Below are 15,795 nucleotides of genomic sequence, written 5' to 3'. Positions count from 1 at the left end.
AACAATATGGAAAAACTCCATCATATTTACAATACATAGGGCCTTATTTTTAAAGACTTTTCTTAGAGTATAATATTATAATAAAATAAAATTGTTTATGTCTCTGATATATGTTTGTGCTTGACTCAGAATCATGTTGAGTATTTTTCTCCATTAAATAAGCCCTTAAAGTTGCTTACAGGCTATTTGTGCACTAGATCCACATCTTGGTTTACACATATTGGCCTCTGATAATTATGTCGATCTTCAGCCACAAGTCGCACATCTGTGTTTTCTGTTCTAATTGGCTCTTGTGGCCTCAGGTTTGTGCTCTTGTCCAGGTGTCATGGTGTACAGCAGTGAAGTTGGGCTGAATCTGAGGCTAATTGGTGTTAATTTTCCATCTGCTGAACAATGAAGCAGACCGAAGCTTTCTGGCCTGAGGAAACGTCAACATCAAGGGTCAAGAGGTCAGAAACAATGAAAACATATATATAGACATAGTTAAAAAATAAAGTAACCAGTCATTGAGTGAAACATTTCGGTCTTTGAGAGAAGAGACACTAAATTTAATTGATTTATCATAGTGTTTGACAGTTACAGTATCAATTGTATTATACTGTTATTTTAATTTATATTGTGTTAAATACTTTTTATTATAAAATACATGTAAATATGCTATATTTTAGTTTTAGTGTCTTGAAAATAATGCCACATTGTAAAATATCTTAATCTGTTCCAAATTTACTTATTATTACATTATACTAATATTATATTATATTATATTATATTATATTTAAATACATTGTTATATTATGTAATATTATATATAAATACACATATATTTTAGTTTCAACTGTCATGAAAGTAATGTCACAAAATGTCACAAATAATGTCTTAATGGCCTTACATTTTTATTTATTTTTTATTTTATGTAAACATGGTATACTTTTAGTTTTAATTGACTTAAAATATTGTCACAGTGTAAAATAGTAAAATATCCCAATGCCTTTTTTTAAAATTTGCTCAGTTTTCAGTAAGCAAAACATTTTTTTTTTTTTTTTGTTTTATATATTATATTATATTATATTGTATTATATTATATTAAAGTATAGTATAGTATAGTATAGTATATTATGTATAAACACTATATTTTAGTTTCAATTTTCATGAAAATAATGGCACAACGTCACAAATAATGTCTTAATGGCCTTAAAATTATTATTTTAGCATAAATGCTAATTGTATTGTATTATATATTATATTATATTATAGTATATTATAGTATATTATAGCATAGTATGGTATATATAAACATACTATATTTTATTTTATTATTTTAAGATGCTATACTTTAACTGTCACATTTCACATTTAAAAAAATCTCAATGGCTTCAAAATATGCTTATTTTTCGGTAAGCAAAATAAAAAAAATAATTTTCTATTTTAAATCATTTTATTTTAGCATAAATGCTAATAATTTTGTTTTTGTTATATTATATTTTATTGCATTATATTATATTATATTACATATTTTAGTTGTAGTTGTCATGAAAATAATGTTGCAGTGTAAACAAATCTCAGTGCCTTCAAAACATACTTAATTTTTTATAAGCAAAATATAACTTTTTTTCTTCAGATTTAAAGGTGAATCCAATGATTTTTTTAGTGATGATTCTTGTCAGATTCTCATGTGTTTTTAATTATTTAGATATTAATATAATTACTTAACAGTTCAGATATTCTATTCTATTATATATTAACATGCTAAAATTTTCAGTTGTTTCAACTGTAAAAAAAAAAAATAAATAAATAAAAAGACTTAAAAATATGCTTTCTGCAAGCAAAATATTATTTTTTACTTCAGATTTTGGAGTGAAATATGACCTGGATATGTTCTTGACAGGTTTTGTGACATTCAAACCATAACAAAGATCACAGTGATACAACAACATAGCATGACACGGGACATGATGTGCAACATGAAATATTCAGCACAATATTCAACATGACACTGTAAACACGAGTCATTGTAAGATTCAACCTGATACACAGTGTGTACTGTACACGCCTACACAAAGCACACAACACAATATGACAGCACATAAAGTGTGTGAAGGACTTCTTCTTCTTCTCCGGGTCCATATGGTCCGTGAGTGAGTGTTCAGTGAGGTGCTGGAGTAAACATGACAGCTGCTAGACAGACCCTGACACTATCAACATGACAGCTGTCAGACAGAGCTCCACCATACGAGCCGCTCCACCTACAGTAGAGCTGTAATAAAGTCATTAGCCTGATGGCCACTGCTTGTGATTACAAAACTACAGGTCAAATGCAGTTTCAGCTGCTGACTCTCTGTGATCTCTGGGAGAGGTTTTGTGTTGTTCAGTCGGCCTTGTGGAGGCTGAATGTCGTTGGTAGACATCATATTGGGCGGGAAAGAGTTTCTCATGACGTTTTCTGCTGTCTGCTGCAGAAATGAGCTCTGACTCTGAGACTTTGCAGTTTGCGAGATGTGATATTTGTGATTTATGGATGAATCTCACAAAACACAAGAATATATTCTATGGAAGCCACTGAATAAAACATTAAAATTAGGTAATTGCGACTTTTCTTTTCAGAATTGTGAATATAAACTCACAATTTTACGTTTTAAAGGCGTAAACTTGCAATTGTGAGTTATGAAGTCCAGTTTTAAGGGGGAAAAAGATTGATATGTTCTTACAGCTGTGGGTTTATATCTCACAACTCACAACTGCATGTTATGCAGTCAGAATTTCAAAATATAAAATCACAATTCTGAGAAAAAAGTGACAATTGCGAGATATAAACTTGCAATTCTGAGCACAAGTCAGTCCCTTTCAAAAAGTCAAAAAGAAAGTCCAAACTGCAAGATACAAACTCGCAATTGCGAGAAAAAAAGTCAGATTTTTTTGACAAGACAGTAGAGACTGACAGTGTTGGGTGTCAGAATTGTAAGATATAAACTTAGAATTGTAATAAATAAGTCAGAATTGCGAGATAAACTCACAGTTGCAAGAAAAAAGTCAGAATTACGAGAAAAAGTCAGAACTTACAATAGAATACAAACTTGCAACTGCAAGAGAAATAAAGTCAGAATTGCGAGGAAAAAAAGTCCAAATTGTGAAAAAAGTCATAATTGTGAGATACAAAGTTGCAATTATGAGAAAAAAAATCAGAATTACGGGATACAAAAAAAAGTACAAATTGCAAGAAAAAAGTCAGAATTACGAGAAATAAACTGAATTAGGAGAAAAAGTCAGAACTCTGAGATACAAACTCGCAATTGTGAGAAAAATAAAATCAGAATTGCAAGAAAAAAGTTCAAACTGTGAGAAAAGTCAGAATTGCGAGAAAAAAGTCTGAATTTTGATAAATAAACTCGCAACTGTGAGAAGAAAGTCTGAATTGCGAGATACAAACTCATCGAAAAAAGTCCAAATTGCGAGAAAAGTCAGAATTGCAAGAAATAAACTTGCAATTGCAAGAAAAAAGTCATAACTGTGAGATACAAACTCACAATTGCGAGAAAAAAAGTCCAAATTGTGAGAAAAGTCAGAACTGCAAAAAACAAACTTGCAAATGCAAGAAAAAAAGTCTGGATTTTGATAAATAAACTTGCAATTGTGAGAAGAAAGTCAGAATTGCAGGATACAAAAAAAAACATACAAATTGCAAGAAAAAAGTCAGAATTACGAGAAATAAACTGAATTAAGAGAAAAAGTCAGAACTTCGAGATACAAACTCGAAAAAAATGGAGAAAAATAAAATCAGAATTGCAAGAAAAAAAGTCCAAATTGTGAGAAAAGTCAGAATTCCGAGAAAAAAAGTAAAAAAAAAATTTTTTTGACCTTTTAGATGACAAGACAGTAGAGATTGACAGTGTTGGGTGTCAAAATTTGTAAGATATAAACTTTTTTTAAGAAATCAGATTTGTGAGATAGACTCGCAATTGTGAGATAAAAAGTCAGAACTGCGAAATAAACTCACAGTTGCAAGAAAAAAGTCAGAATTACGAGAAATAAACTGAATTATGAGGAAAAAGTCACAACCGCGAGATACAAACTCACAAAAAAGGCTGAATTGCGAGAAAAAAGTCCAAATTGCAAGAAAAGTCAGAATTGCGAGTAAATTAATTTGCAATTGCGAGAAAAAAAAGTCCAAATTGCAAAATAAAGAGTCGCAATTACCTTTTTTTTAATTCAGTGACCAAAATGGTCTTCCATGTATTTCACCCCTAAATAAAAACATTTAAAGAAAGAAAGAAAGAAAGAAAGAATAAAAAAAGAATAAACAAAGAAAACAAAAAAAAAGAAAGAACTCTTACTGGAATCAGTAAGAATTTGCATATTATTTCATATAACAATAAACAATAAAGCACATTTTCCTCTGAATGTGTCAGTCTGAATTCCCATGATTCTCAGTGATGATTCTTGTCAGATTCTTGTGTTTTTAATTATTTTTAAATTATTATTATCGCTATTAACAATTCAAAATATTAAATAATAAATAATTTATTATTTAAAATATTTTTTTTTATTTTTAGAATTAATATTAGTAGGGTATTATTGTGTATTATGTAATGAGAAATTGGGGGCAGTTTTTTTTATGAATATTTTTTATTTCTATAAGATTAGATATCATATTAAGATTATTATTTAAATAGGCTTGATGAATAATAGCAATTAGTCAAATATGTCATTTATAATTAGAATAAATATTTTTAAAGATTAGAAAGCTTATGTTTAATCATTATGAATTTATTGTTTTTAAAACTTCAAGAGACTACAAGACTACAATAAAGTAAAAAGCGATCTTAAATATTTTTAACAAAATACTGACATGGTTTTGTAGAATTATGTAAAACCGTAATAAAAACACTTTAATTAATTAGTATAATGAACAATTTATATATCAGTTTTATTTTTTCATTACAGCAATGATATATATATATATATATATATATATATCTTTTGCACTACAACCTTGCAGTGTTATTTCAGCATTATTTGCTACTATATTTTTTATCAATATTTTAAATAAGTATTTTTGATATTTTTAGTTTCATGTACTTTTGTCATTTTTATTGTTTTTAAAAAAAAAAATTTATTTATTTATTTATTAAAATTAATATAATACAAAACAATATGAAAAATATTTTAAAAGACTGGATCTGACTAAATTAGCTCACACAATAAAAGTGTCTCAAGAGTATGTAATACAATATAAAGTAACGTAATAATATCATATTTTTTATTTATTTAAAACTTATTATTTCAGCTTTATTTTTATTTCTGTTTGTAATTTTAGTACTTCAGTTATTTTAGGTAAAGCAACATTTCTAATTATTTAAATTAAGTTTAGGTTTGTTATTTGTTATTTAGATTATATTATTTTATATCAGCTTTATTTTAATTAACAAACAGTGAACGGTAACAACACTGCAACCTTGACCGGTTATGTGAGATTGTGGGTGTAATGTTTGCTCCTCTCAGTAATAAATGCCATCATAAATATGTTATGAGAGGATCACTTATATAACCTGTGTGATTTCTGTGCATCTAGAACTTATACAACTTTATTGCAGCACTCTCCGTTAAAAAAAAAGTTAAAGACCATCATTCAAATGTGTGGAGAGAGTGTGATTGAATGATTGTATGCAAACAGTGTAATGTAATATACTGGTGTGAGTGAATGAGAGCATCCTGCAGGCTGCAGCGTATCACCTGTTCTCAGAACAGCTGTCAGATCAGTCGCTAAAGCACTAAACTCATCACAGCCAACAGACGGGTCAAGAGTCACATTCACACTATTGTCAGAGTCATTGTTCATGTTAAGCTTCTTGTTTTATCCATTTAAAGACTAAAAACAGATTTTTCTGTCCATGACTTGTCCTACTTTTGGAAGTGGTAGCCAGAGTGTTGCTGTGTGGTTGTTCTGGGTGATTACTAGAGTGTTGTTATGCACTTGCTAGGGTGTTCATCATTCACTACATTACACAACAAAAATATGTAAAAGAAATTAAATTAAAAAGAATTTTAAATTGCGCTTCATGTAACTAATTATAAGTAATTATGAATAATTATTATTATAAAGAATACTACTTATATTTGAAATAATGTTATAGATATAATATTATAAATAATATTACAGATACATTATAAATAGAATTATTAACTTATTTGTTAAATTATTAATTTAAAATTGATTAGTTTATTATTATTAAGGGTCAAATCAAATTTTATGAAAAAAAAAATAACTTGATAATAATAATGATTATTATCATATTATTATAGAAAAATATTATAAATATTTAATGCGACTGAAACATATTATTAAATAGAATTAGTAATTTATGAAATAAAAAATAACTTGATAATAATAATAATAATAATAATTATTATTATTATTATTATTATTATTATTAATATAGAACATTATTAGAAATATGTAATCTGACTGAAACATATTAGTAAATAAAAAGGTTAATGTATTTAATAATATTATATATTAATATAATTAATATATATATACTTTAATGGTCACTTTAATGGTCAAATCAAATTTTATTTAGGAAATAATAATAATAATAATAATAATCTTTTTAGTATTATTATAGAAAAAATCATAGAAATATTTAATGTGACTGAAACATATTATTAAATAGACTTATTAATTTATTTATTAAATTATACATTTATAATAAATTAAATTATTATTATTATTATTATTATTATTAAGGAATAAATAATATAAATTAAATTAAATATGTAAAATAAAAAATATATAAAACAATTAATTCAAATATTTAATATGACAGACTTTGACTACATTGTTATATTAATTAAAGACACTTTGGGATCAAATCAACTTTTATTTATTAAGTAAAAATATAATAATAATAATTATTATTATTATTATTATTATTATTATTTTTTAAAAAAAAATATATTAGAATAAAATATTCAGAAATTTTAAATGTGACTGAAATATATTAATATTTAATGTGACTTAATCTGACTAAACTAAGTTACACTAATAGAAGTAACTTAAAGGGTCAAATAATTTTGTTTAAGAAATAAAATAGTATTAGTTTTATTTTTATTTTGAAAAATAAATAATCTAGTTAATATTTTACATGAGTCTGACAGTAAGTTACAGTAAAAAAAATAAGGCTAAAATCATATTTATAGAATATTTATATATATATATATATATATATATATATATATATACACAGATATAAAATATTATATATATAAAAAAAGATATAGAACATTAATAAATATTTACTATAATTTTTACTAAACACTAATAGAAGTAACTTTTTAAGTATTAATTATACAATAAAAAGGTAATTGTTTTTATTTTAGAAATAAATAAATAATATAAACAAATGGTTTAATAAATATCTAATATGACTCGATCTGACTACACTAATTCAAGAAAATTAGAAAGTCAAATAATTGATTATAAACAAAAAAAAAAAAATATTTTAAAAATAAATAAAAAACATAATACATTAATTATACAAAACAATATAATAAATATTAAAAAAAAAAAAATCTGACTACAGTAGCTCACACCAATTAAAGTCTCTCAAAAGTTACATAATATAATATATAATATAATATTTATTATATTATTTTATAATTTGTTATAAATAATTTATTACATTATTTTTATTTTAGAAATAAATTAAATGAATGTGACTGAACTATATGAATCATATTAAGCTAATAGGTCACCACTTCAAGGGTCAAATTAGGTACAAATGAGCTTATCAATGAGATAACAGCTGCACTTTGGAGAAACTGGAGCAGGCTGAAGACAGACAACTTTAAACAAATAAGATATAGGTAAGATACAGGACCCTGTCCGGTGAAAGGAGGATGGAAACGTCATACGTATACTGAACTCCAAATGCCTTTTTCAGGGCATGTTATACTATTAAACAGCCAGGCACACCAAGTGTGAATAAACCCAGACTTCAGTCTTCTCAAAGCTCTCCTGCTCTCTCACTCAACTACAGCACACTATTGTTCTGAGCAACACCGGATACACAGTAGACATATAGAGACACACCGCCTCCAGCTCCTCACTACAACCAGACGCACTTTAAAGTGATGATATACGACACGTAAGTGCACCCACACCTTCATGTGCATTAACAGAGCAGGCTTTCTGTGCCGTTATTAGGCCCATCATTAATCCTGAGCTTAATTATCCTGCACGGACACACTGTTTGACGGGGCTGTGCACAGGAGCGGGTCTCCGAACATGAGATCCGGGTCCACCTGCTGGCTCTCTGCCCCGTGCTGCGAGTGCCAATTGGCAGCGCTGGGCATGTAAAACAGACAGCAGATGGGAGCCGAACAGAGGTCAGTCCAGCAGTGGGAAACTCAAGCAGATGACGGTCAGACCCGCTTCATGCTTCAGGTGTGCGGCTCGAGACGCAAGAACTACATGAACATATGTATTTTAAAATTGAACACTGTCTGCACTTTTCACAAATAGGTTGCAAAACAGGGCTTGAAACTTATAATATGGTCTAAAGTTATAAAATACTGTATCACGAAGTGGTCAACCTTCAATTTTTTTTTTAATGCATGTATTATGTATTTATGTACTTACTTATTAATTTAAAAATTTTCTCAACCTAATGGAGTCCAAATAAATATTGTATGTGCTGATTTTTTGGTATATTTTATTTTATTTAAAAAATTTGGGCCTTGAGAACATCATTTGTTAAAAAAGGGGAGAAATGTTGGCCTTTTTAATGCAATTTTTTTGTAAAAAAAAAAAAAAAAAAAATATATATATATATATATATATGTATATATATATAAAAAAAATTCAAACCAAATTATATTAACAAGATTGGGTAAATTAGTATTAGTAATTAACAAATGGGTGTTATTATTTAAAATGATAAAAAGAAAAAATGCTATTTATTATTATAATTATTATTATAAAATTACATTTACTATTATAAAATTAAAATTACTATTAATTATACTACTACTCCTAATAATAATCATTATAATAACAATAGTTACTACAAAAATAAATAATAATGATAATAATGCGAAAAAAAAAACTATTTAATTACTATTATTTGTTCTACTTCTAATAATAATAATAATAATAATAGTAATAATAATACTGCAAAAAATCAATTTAGTGACTGTTATTTATACTACTATTATTCCTAATAATACTAATAATAACAATAATGCAAAAATATTAACTAATAATAATAGTAATAATAATGCGAAAAAAAACAACTTAATGATCTAATAATTACTATTATTTATACTATTATTACTCCTAATAAAACTAATACTAATAATAACAATAATGCAAAAAAAAAAAACTATTTATACTACTACTACTACTAATAATAATAATAGTGCAACAAATCTATTTAATTGCTATTATTTGTACTACTACCCATAATAATAATAATAATAATAATAATAATGCAAAAAAAATATACTTATTGACTATAATTTATACTACTTCTAACAATAATAATAATAATAAATCAATTCAATTACTATTATTTATACTACTATTCATAATAATAATAATAATAATTTAAAGCAAAAATGTAATTACTATTAAACTACTACCAGTAGTAGTAGTAACAGTAAATTATTTATAATTATCATTATCATCATAATAGATTAAGTAGTAGAATTTTTTTTATAACAACAACAACAAAATATTATCATATTATTATTAATAGTAGTAGCAACAACAACATCAACAAATAATAATAATAAATATATATAGAAACTATATTAATATAATATAATATAATATAATAAATATAATATAATATAATCATTTGTTAAACACATTTATTTATTCATTTATTTATTTATTTATTTACATAAAATAAAACTATAGTAACCTTAAAAGAGGAGAGAAATGTTGGCCTTTTTAATGCAATTTCTTGTAAAAAATTAAAACCAAATTATATTAACAAGATTGGATGCAAATATGGATGCAAAACTACATTTTTTTGCCATTAAAATAAGATTAGTATTAGTAATTATCATTATCATCATAATAGTAAGATTAAGTAGTAATTTTTTTTTATAACAACAACAACAACAACAAAATATTATTATATTATTATTAATAGTAGTAGCAACAACAACATCAACAAATAATAATAATAATATTAATAAATATTATTATTTTCTACCTTATTATATAGGATTTTTTATTGTTGGGTGTAGCAGAGAAAGACAAGACACAAGACCACTATTAAACTCACAGTTTTTTCATGCCTCATTTTTATTTTATGAGATAATTACTTAACAGAACATGGAATTTGTGTCTTTATTGCTTTATTGGATGCCAATTTGCAAGCCACACTGTTCATGGAAAGTGCCTTAATAGATTTATTGGGGTAAAAACCAGTAGAACAGCTACCAGAAGAAAAAGCTTAAGGCAGAAAAGGAAAGGAAATGATCGTGTTAGAGTAATTAGAGCACAAATGTTCTGGCTGCATTGTTCCTTACAAAAGACAACACTGACCCTCCGGCACACACACACACACACACACACACACGCAAATCAGCTGTAAAGAAACGGAGCTCAAACAAAGCTCCTGACTGACAGATCAACCAGCCAAACCGGCAAATCCACCACACTGACCTTATTTAATAACCATATTTATCCCGCATATATTTCTATTAAATGTGCTTTACGTTTTTGGCGTTGTTAGTGTGAAGAAGACGTTCATACACACCTAACTGTGTTATAATACTACAGTAAGAGCACAATACACCAGACTGCCGCTGTCACAACCCATTAAACCAGCAATTTTTCACAGAAGCAAATGAGCAGCAATACAAAGCATCTGCTAGATCTCCTGCCATCTGGTGGAGATTATAGGAATTACACTTAAATATACTAGAAAAGCATTTAAAAGACCTTAAAGACTCATACTTCACAATAAAGAAACAATTCACTTATTTATTGATGACTTATTGATGACATGCAATCAAACACACTGAACAATCAAACTTTTTGATGTATTTCAAAAGGCAGATCATAAATCATAAATACGAACAGATGAACACATGTTCTAGAATATGGTTTAGTTAGTCTGTCTATGTGAAACACAGCATTGGGACACTACTCAGTTGGGTTCTGGATGACGATCAACAGGTACTCTTTATCTGGGGGAAAACGGGGAAATGATGAGAGCTGTGTAAGCGTGTAACAGGCTGATAAGCGAGATGGGGCTGATAATGCGCTGACCCACCTGTCGACACCATGATCTCGTGTTTCTTGGACCTGATGCGCAGAAACGTCAGGTCGTTCTGGGGGTCGATGTCTCTGACTGTACTCCGGGCTTTCATGGTCAGCTGATGCAGCAGTCCGGCGTACTGCACTGTTGTAGAGTTGTCTAGAGTGGTTTTGATGGGAATACCTGAAAATAAAGCAGGCAAACCAGGTACACGTGCATAAGCCAAATTAGTAAAAAGGCACAAATATCTGAAAACTATTTTTAATAATTATTATATTATATTATATTATATTATATCATGTAGAGCTATGAAAACTAATATGGATAATTATTTACTATATATTATATTATGCTTTGTAACGTATAACAATTATATTATATTATATTATATTTTCTCAATACTAGTTTATTCTTATGTACAGCTATGAAAACTAATTTTAATAATTATATATATATATATATATATATATATATATATATAGTAACTATGTATTACATTATATTATATTATATTATATTATATTATATTATATTATATTATATTATATTATATTATGTTGAGCTATGAGAACTAATTTGGGTAATTATTTAGATGTTTTTATAGTAACTATACATTATATTATATTACAGTTTATGTTATGTTATATATTATGTTATATTATATTATATTATGCAGAGCTATGAGAACTAATTTGGATAATTATTTAAATGTTTTTGTATAGTAACTATATATTATTTTAATATAATATAATATAATATAATAATAATATGGTTGTCAGACTATACATTTTACAAAAGTATATTATATTATATTACATTACATTTTCTCCATACTAGCTTATTCCTATATAGAGCTATCAAAACTCATTTTAATAATTATGTATATATATTTTTATAGTAACTATATATTATATTATATTATATTATGTAGAGACATGAAAACTAATTTGGATAATTATTTAAATGGGTCTTTTTGGTAACTATGTAACGTATAGTCTGTCAACCATATAATATATTATTATATTATATTATATTATATTATATTATATTATATTATATTATATTATGTAGAGCTATGAGAACTAATTTGGATAATTATTTAAATGTTTTTGTATAGTAACTATATATTATTTTAATATAATATAATATAATATAATAATAATATGGTTGTCAGACTATACATTTTACAAAAGTATATTATATTATATTATATTATATTTTCTCCATACTAGCTTATTCCTATATAGAGATATCAAAACTCATTTTAATAATTATTTAAATATATTTTTATAGTAACTATATATTATATTATATTATATTATATTATATTATATTATATTATATTATATTATATTATATTATATTATATTACATTATGTAGAGCTATGAGAACTAATTTGGATAATTATTTAAATGTTTTTTTTTATAGTAACAATATGTTAATATAATATAATATAATAATATGGTTGTCAGACTATACATGTTACAAAAGTATATTATATTATATTATATTTTCTCCATACTAGTTTATTCCTATGTAGAGCTATGAAAAATAATTTGAATAATTATTTAATTTTTTTTTTTTTTTTGTAACTATGTAACATGTATAGTCCATAACCATATTATATTATATTATATTATATTATATTTAATATATATACATATATATATATATATATATATATATATACACTGTATATATATATATATATATATATATATATATATATATATATATATATACATATATATATATATATATACATATAGTAACTAACTATATATTGTATTATATTATATTATATTATATTATGTAGAGCTATGAAAAATAATTTGAATAATTATTTAATTTTTTTTTGGTAATTATGTAACATGTATAGTCCATAACCATATTATATTATATTATATTTAATATATATACATATATATATATATATACACTGTATATATATATATATATATATATATATATACATATAGTAACTAACTATATATTGTATTATATTATATTATATTATGTAGAGCTATGAAAAATAATTTATTTTTTTATTTTTTTTATTTTTTTTGGTAACTATGTAACATGTATAGTCTGTCAATCATATTATATTATATTATGTTATACACACCAGTTTATTTCTATGTAGAGCAGCAGGAAACCTTATCTTATCTTATCCATACCAGTGTATTCCTAGAGTCACAGGACATATTATATTATATGAGCTTATCCAAAGTAAAGTTTTGGGATATGTTATATATGTTATATAACATTACAATTAATATGACTACAGTAAAACAATGGCAAATAGTTTAGTTTACCTTCTGCGTTAACGACGATTGTGCCAATAACACCATTAATGCCCTGAATTCTCTTCAAAGTATCTTCGACTTCAGCCTGGACAGAATAGCATGAACAGAACAGCAGAGACGAACAAAACATTCATTATAAGACTAAACACAGAGAGAATTTGAACGCAAAACGTGAATAAAAAGTTTACCATGTCGCCCAACACAGGTGCTTCTTCCGTTTGCTCCTCGTTGCTATGGAAACTAAAGTAAATTAAGCTGTAAAACGATCAACATTAAGAACTATTTAAGACTTTGGGGTCGAAAACGGTCTATTTTATCGTTTTGTTAATGTTACTGACTTACTCGAGAGGTAGCGAATGACATAAGGAGGCGACTAAACGTGTGTTTACAGTAGTGTCACTTTTCTCAGCGCTGATGACGATGCCGACCAATCACAGCCGTTTGCGGTGACGTTAATTTGTTTTAAATAATAACAAAAAGATGAAACAAGAATAATATATATATAATTGAATTACATATAAAAATATACCAGCTCGCTTAGCATAGCTCTCTTTTTGATGTGGCTTTTTATCCAACAAGCGCCCTCTAAAAAAAATAATTTTACAATCTATTAAATTTCATTAATCTAAACAGTTATCAATTTATTTTACTTTGAACAAATAAAACACATGGTTTAACATTTTTAATTTCACTGATATCTACTGTTAAACCCTGCTTTTGTGTTTACTCATGCTTACTTTTAGAACTTACAGATCTGAATCCGTCAAATCACAGTGTTTTACTGAAAAAAAATCCTCAGTTAATATATATTTTATGTATAATTATAAAAAAGTCTTTATTTTCCACTCAATGTTTACACATATTTGACAGCAAGATGTCGCTATCGTGCAGCCCTGGTGAAAAAAAAACAGCATATGCTGGTAGGTATGTTTTGATGCTGGTTCATGCTGGTCCTTGACCAGCAACATGACCAGCAAAAACCAGCAAAGGACCAGCTTAAACCAGCATCAAAACCTACCTAACCAGCATTCCAGCATCAAAACATACCTACCAGCATATGCTGGTTTTTTCACCAGGGAGTAAATACTCTCTTTTTTAAATGATTGCTGCAAACGCTGGTGTGCAAAAAAATTCATGCAGATCCTGAACAACAGAAACAATCTGGAGGAGGAGATGTACAGAGAGTAATAATGAGTGCTACATAACATATGCTTACACTGGATACAGATATATTAAGGCATCGATTGATTAATGCACTTAATATAAAATTAGAAATGGACTGTGTCCTAAAACCCGTTGACCTAACAACTTAGACAGCATTTTAGGCATCATAGGCAGGCATTTCAAATGCATTCGCGAAAAAATAACATACATTTGAGTTAATGTTTGCCTGTCAGTGTGTTGCTGTGGAATGAAATGCATTATTTGAACATTCTGGTGCATAAGGCGAGAAACCTTAACACATTCAGATGTGCTAATGATATTTAAGTGACCCCATGAGATCGTCTTTTGTCTTATCTCAGGTCTGTCATTACACCACTATCTGTTTAATAAGCTTTAAAGGAGATGTCCACTTCCAAAACAAAGATTTACAGATAATGTACTCACTTCCTTGTCATCCAAGATGTTCATGTCTTTCTTTCTTCAGTCGTAAAGAAATTATGTTTTTTTAGGAAAACATTTCAGGATTTTTCTCCATATAATGAACTGATATGGTGCCCCGATTTTGAACTTCCAAATGCGGCTTCAAACGATCCCAAATGCGGTTGTAAAAGATCCCAGCCGTGGAAGAAGGGTCTTATCTAGCGAAACGATAAGTTATTTTCATTAAAAAGTAATTTAAATACTTTTTATTCTCAGATGCTCGTCTCGCCTTGCTCTCATTGAACTCTGTGTATTCTGGCTCAAGACAGTTAGAGTATGTTGAAAAACTCCAATCGTGTTTTCTCCCTCAACTTCAAAAATCATTTCATAATCATCCTGCATCACTGCAGAAGTACCGACCCAGTGTTTGCAAAGTGAACATGCAAAGAAGATCAAACACCCTTAACAAAAAAGGTAAAACAGTGATATAGGACGATTTTAAAGTTTATGGGAGTTTTTTGACAAACCTTAACTGAACCGGAAAAAAACAGTCCAGGCCAGAGTAAAACAAGATGAGTGTTTGACATTAAAAAGTATTTAAATTGTATTATTTTTATGAAAATAACCGCTCGTT

General features: G+C 26.8%; 1 protein-coding gene across 2 annotated transcripts; it reads right to left on the bottom strand.

Moving 5' to 3' along the window:
- Positions 1-10,695: 10,695 nt before the first annotated feature.
- Positions 10,696-13,959, bottom strand: dynlrb2 (dynein light chain roadblock-type 2). 2 transcript variants are annotated; one of them, XM_051100187.1, is made up of 5 exons: positions 13,920-13,959; positions 13,766-13,832; positions 13,587-13,662; positions 11,286-11,453; positions 10,696-11,199 (listed from the first exon to the last, which is right to left on the bottom strand). In XM_051100187.1, the coding sequence occupies exons 2-5, from the start codon at positions 13,766-13,768 to the stop codon at positions 11,156-11,158; spliced, it is 291 nt and encodes a 96-aa protein (XP_050956144.1). In that variant the 5' UTR covers positions 13,769-13,832; positions 13,920-13,959; the 3' UTR covers positions 10,696-11,155. The 2 variants fall into 2 exon arrangements, with proteins under 2 accessions (XP_050956144.1, XP_050956146.1); XM_051100189.1 differs by having other exon boundaries at positions 13,766-13,817; positions 13,920-13,950.
- Positions 13,960-15,795: the final 1,836 nt, after the last annotated feature.

This window comes from Labeo rohita, chromosome 25 (assembly GCF_022985175.1).
Source record: "Labeo rohita strain BAU-BD-2019 chromosome 25, IGBB_LRoh.1.0, whole genome shotgun sequence".
Lineage (NCBI taxonomy): Eukaryota > Metazoa > Chordata > Actinopteri > Cypriniformes > Cyprinidae > Labeo > Labeo rohita.
The sequence above is the reverse complement of the archived record's forward strand: the minus strand, read 5'-3'. Positions and strand labels throughout refer to the sequence as shown.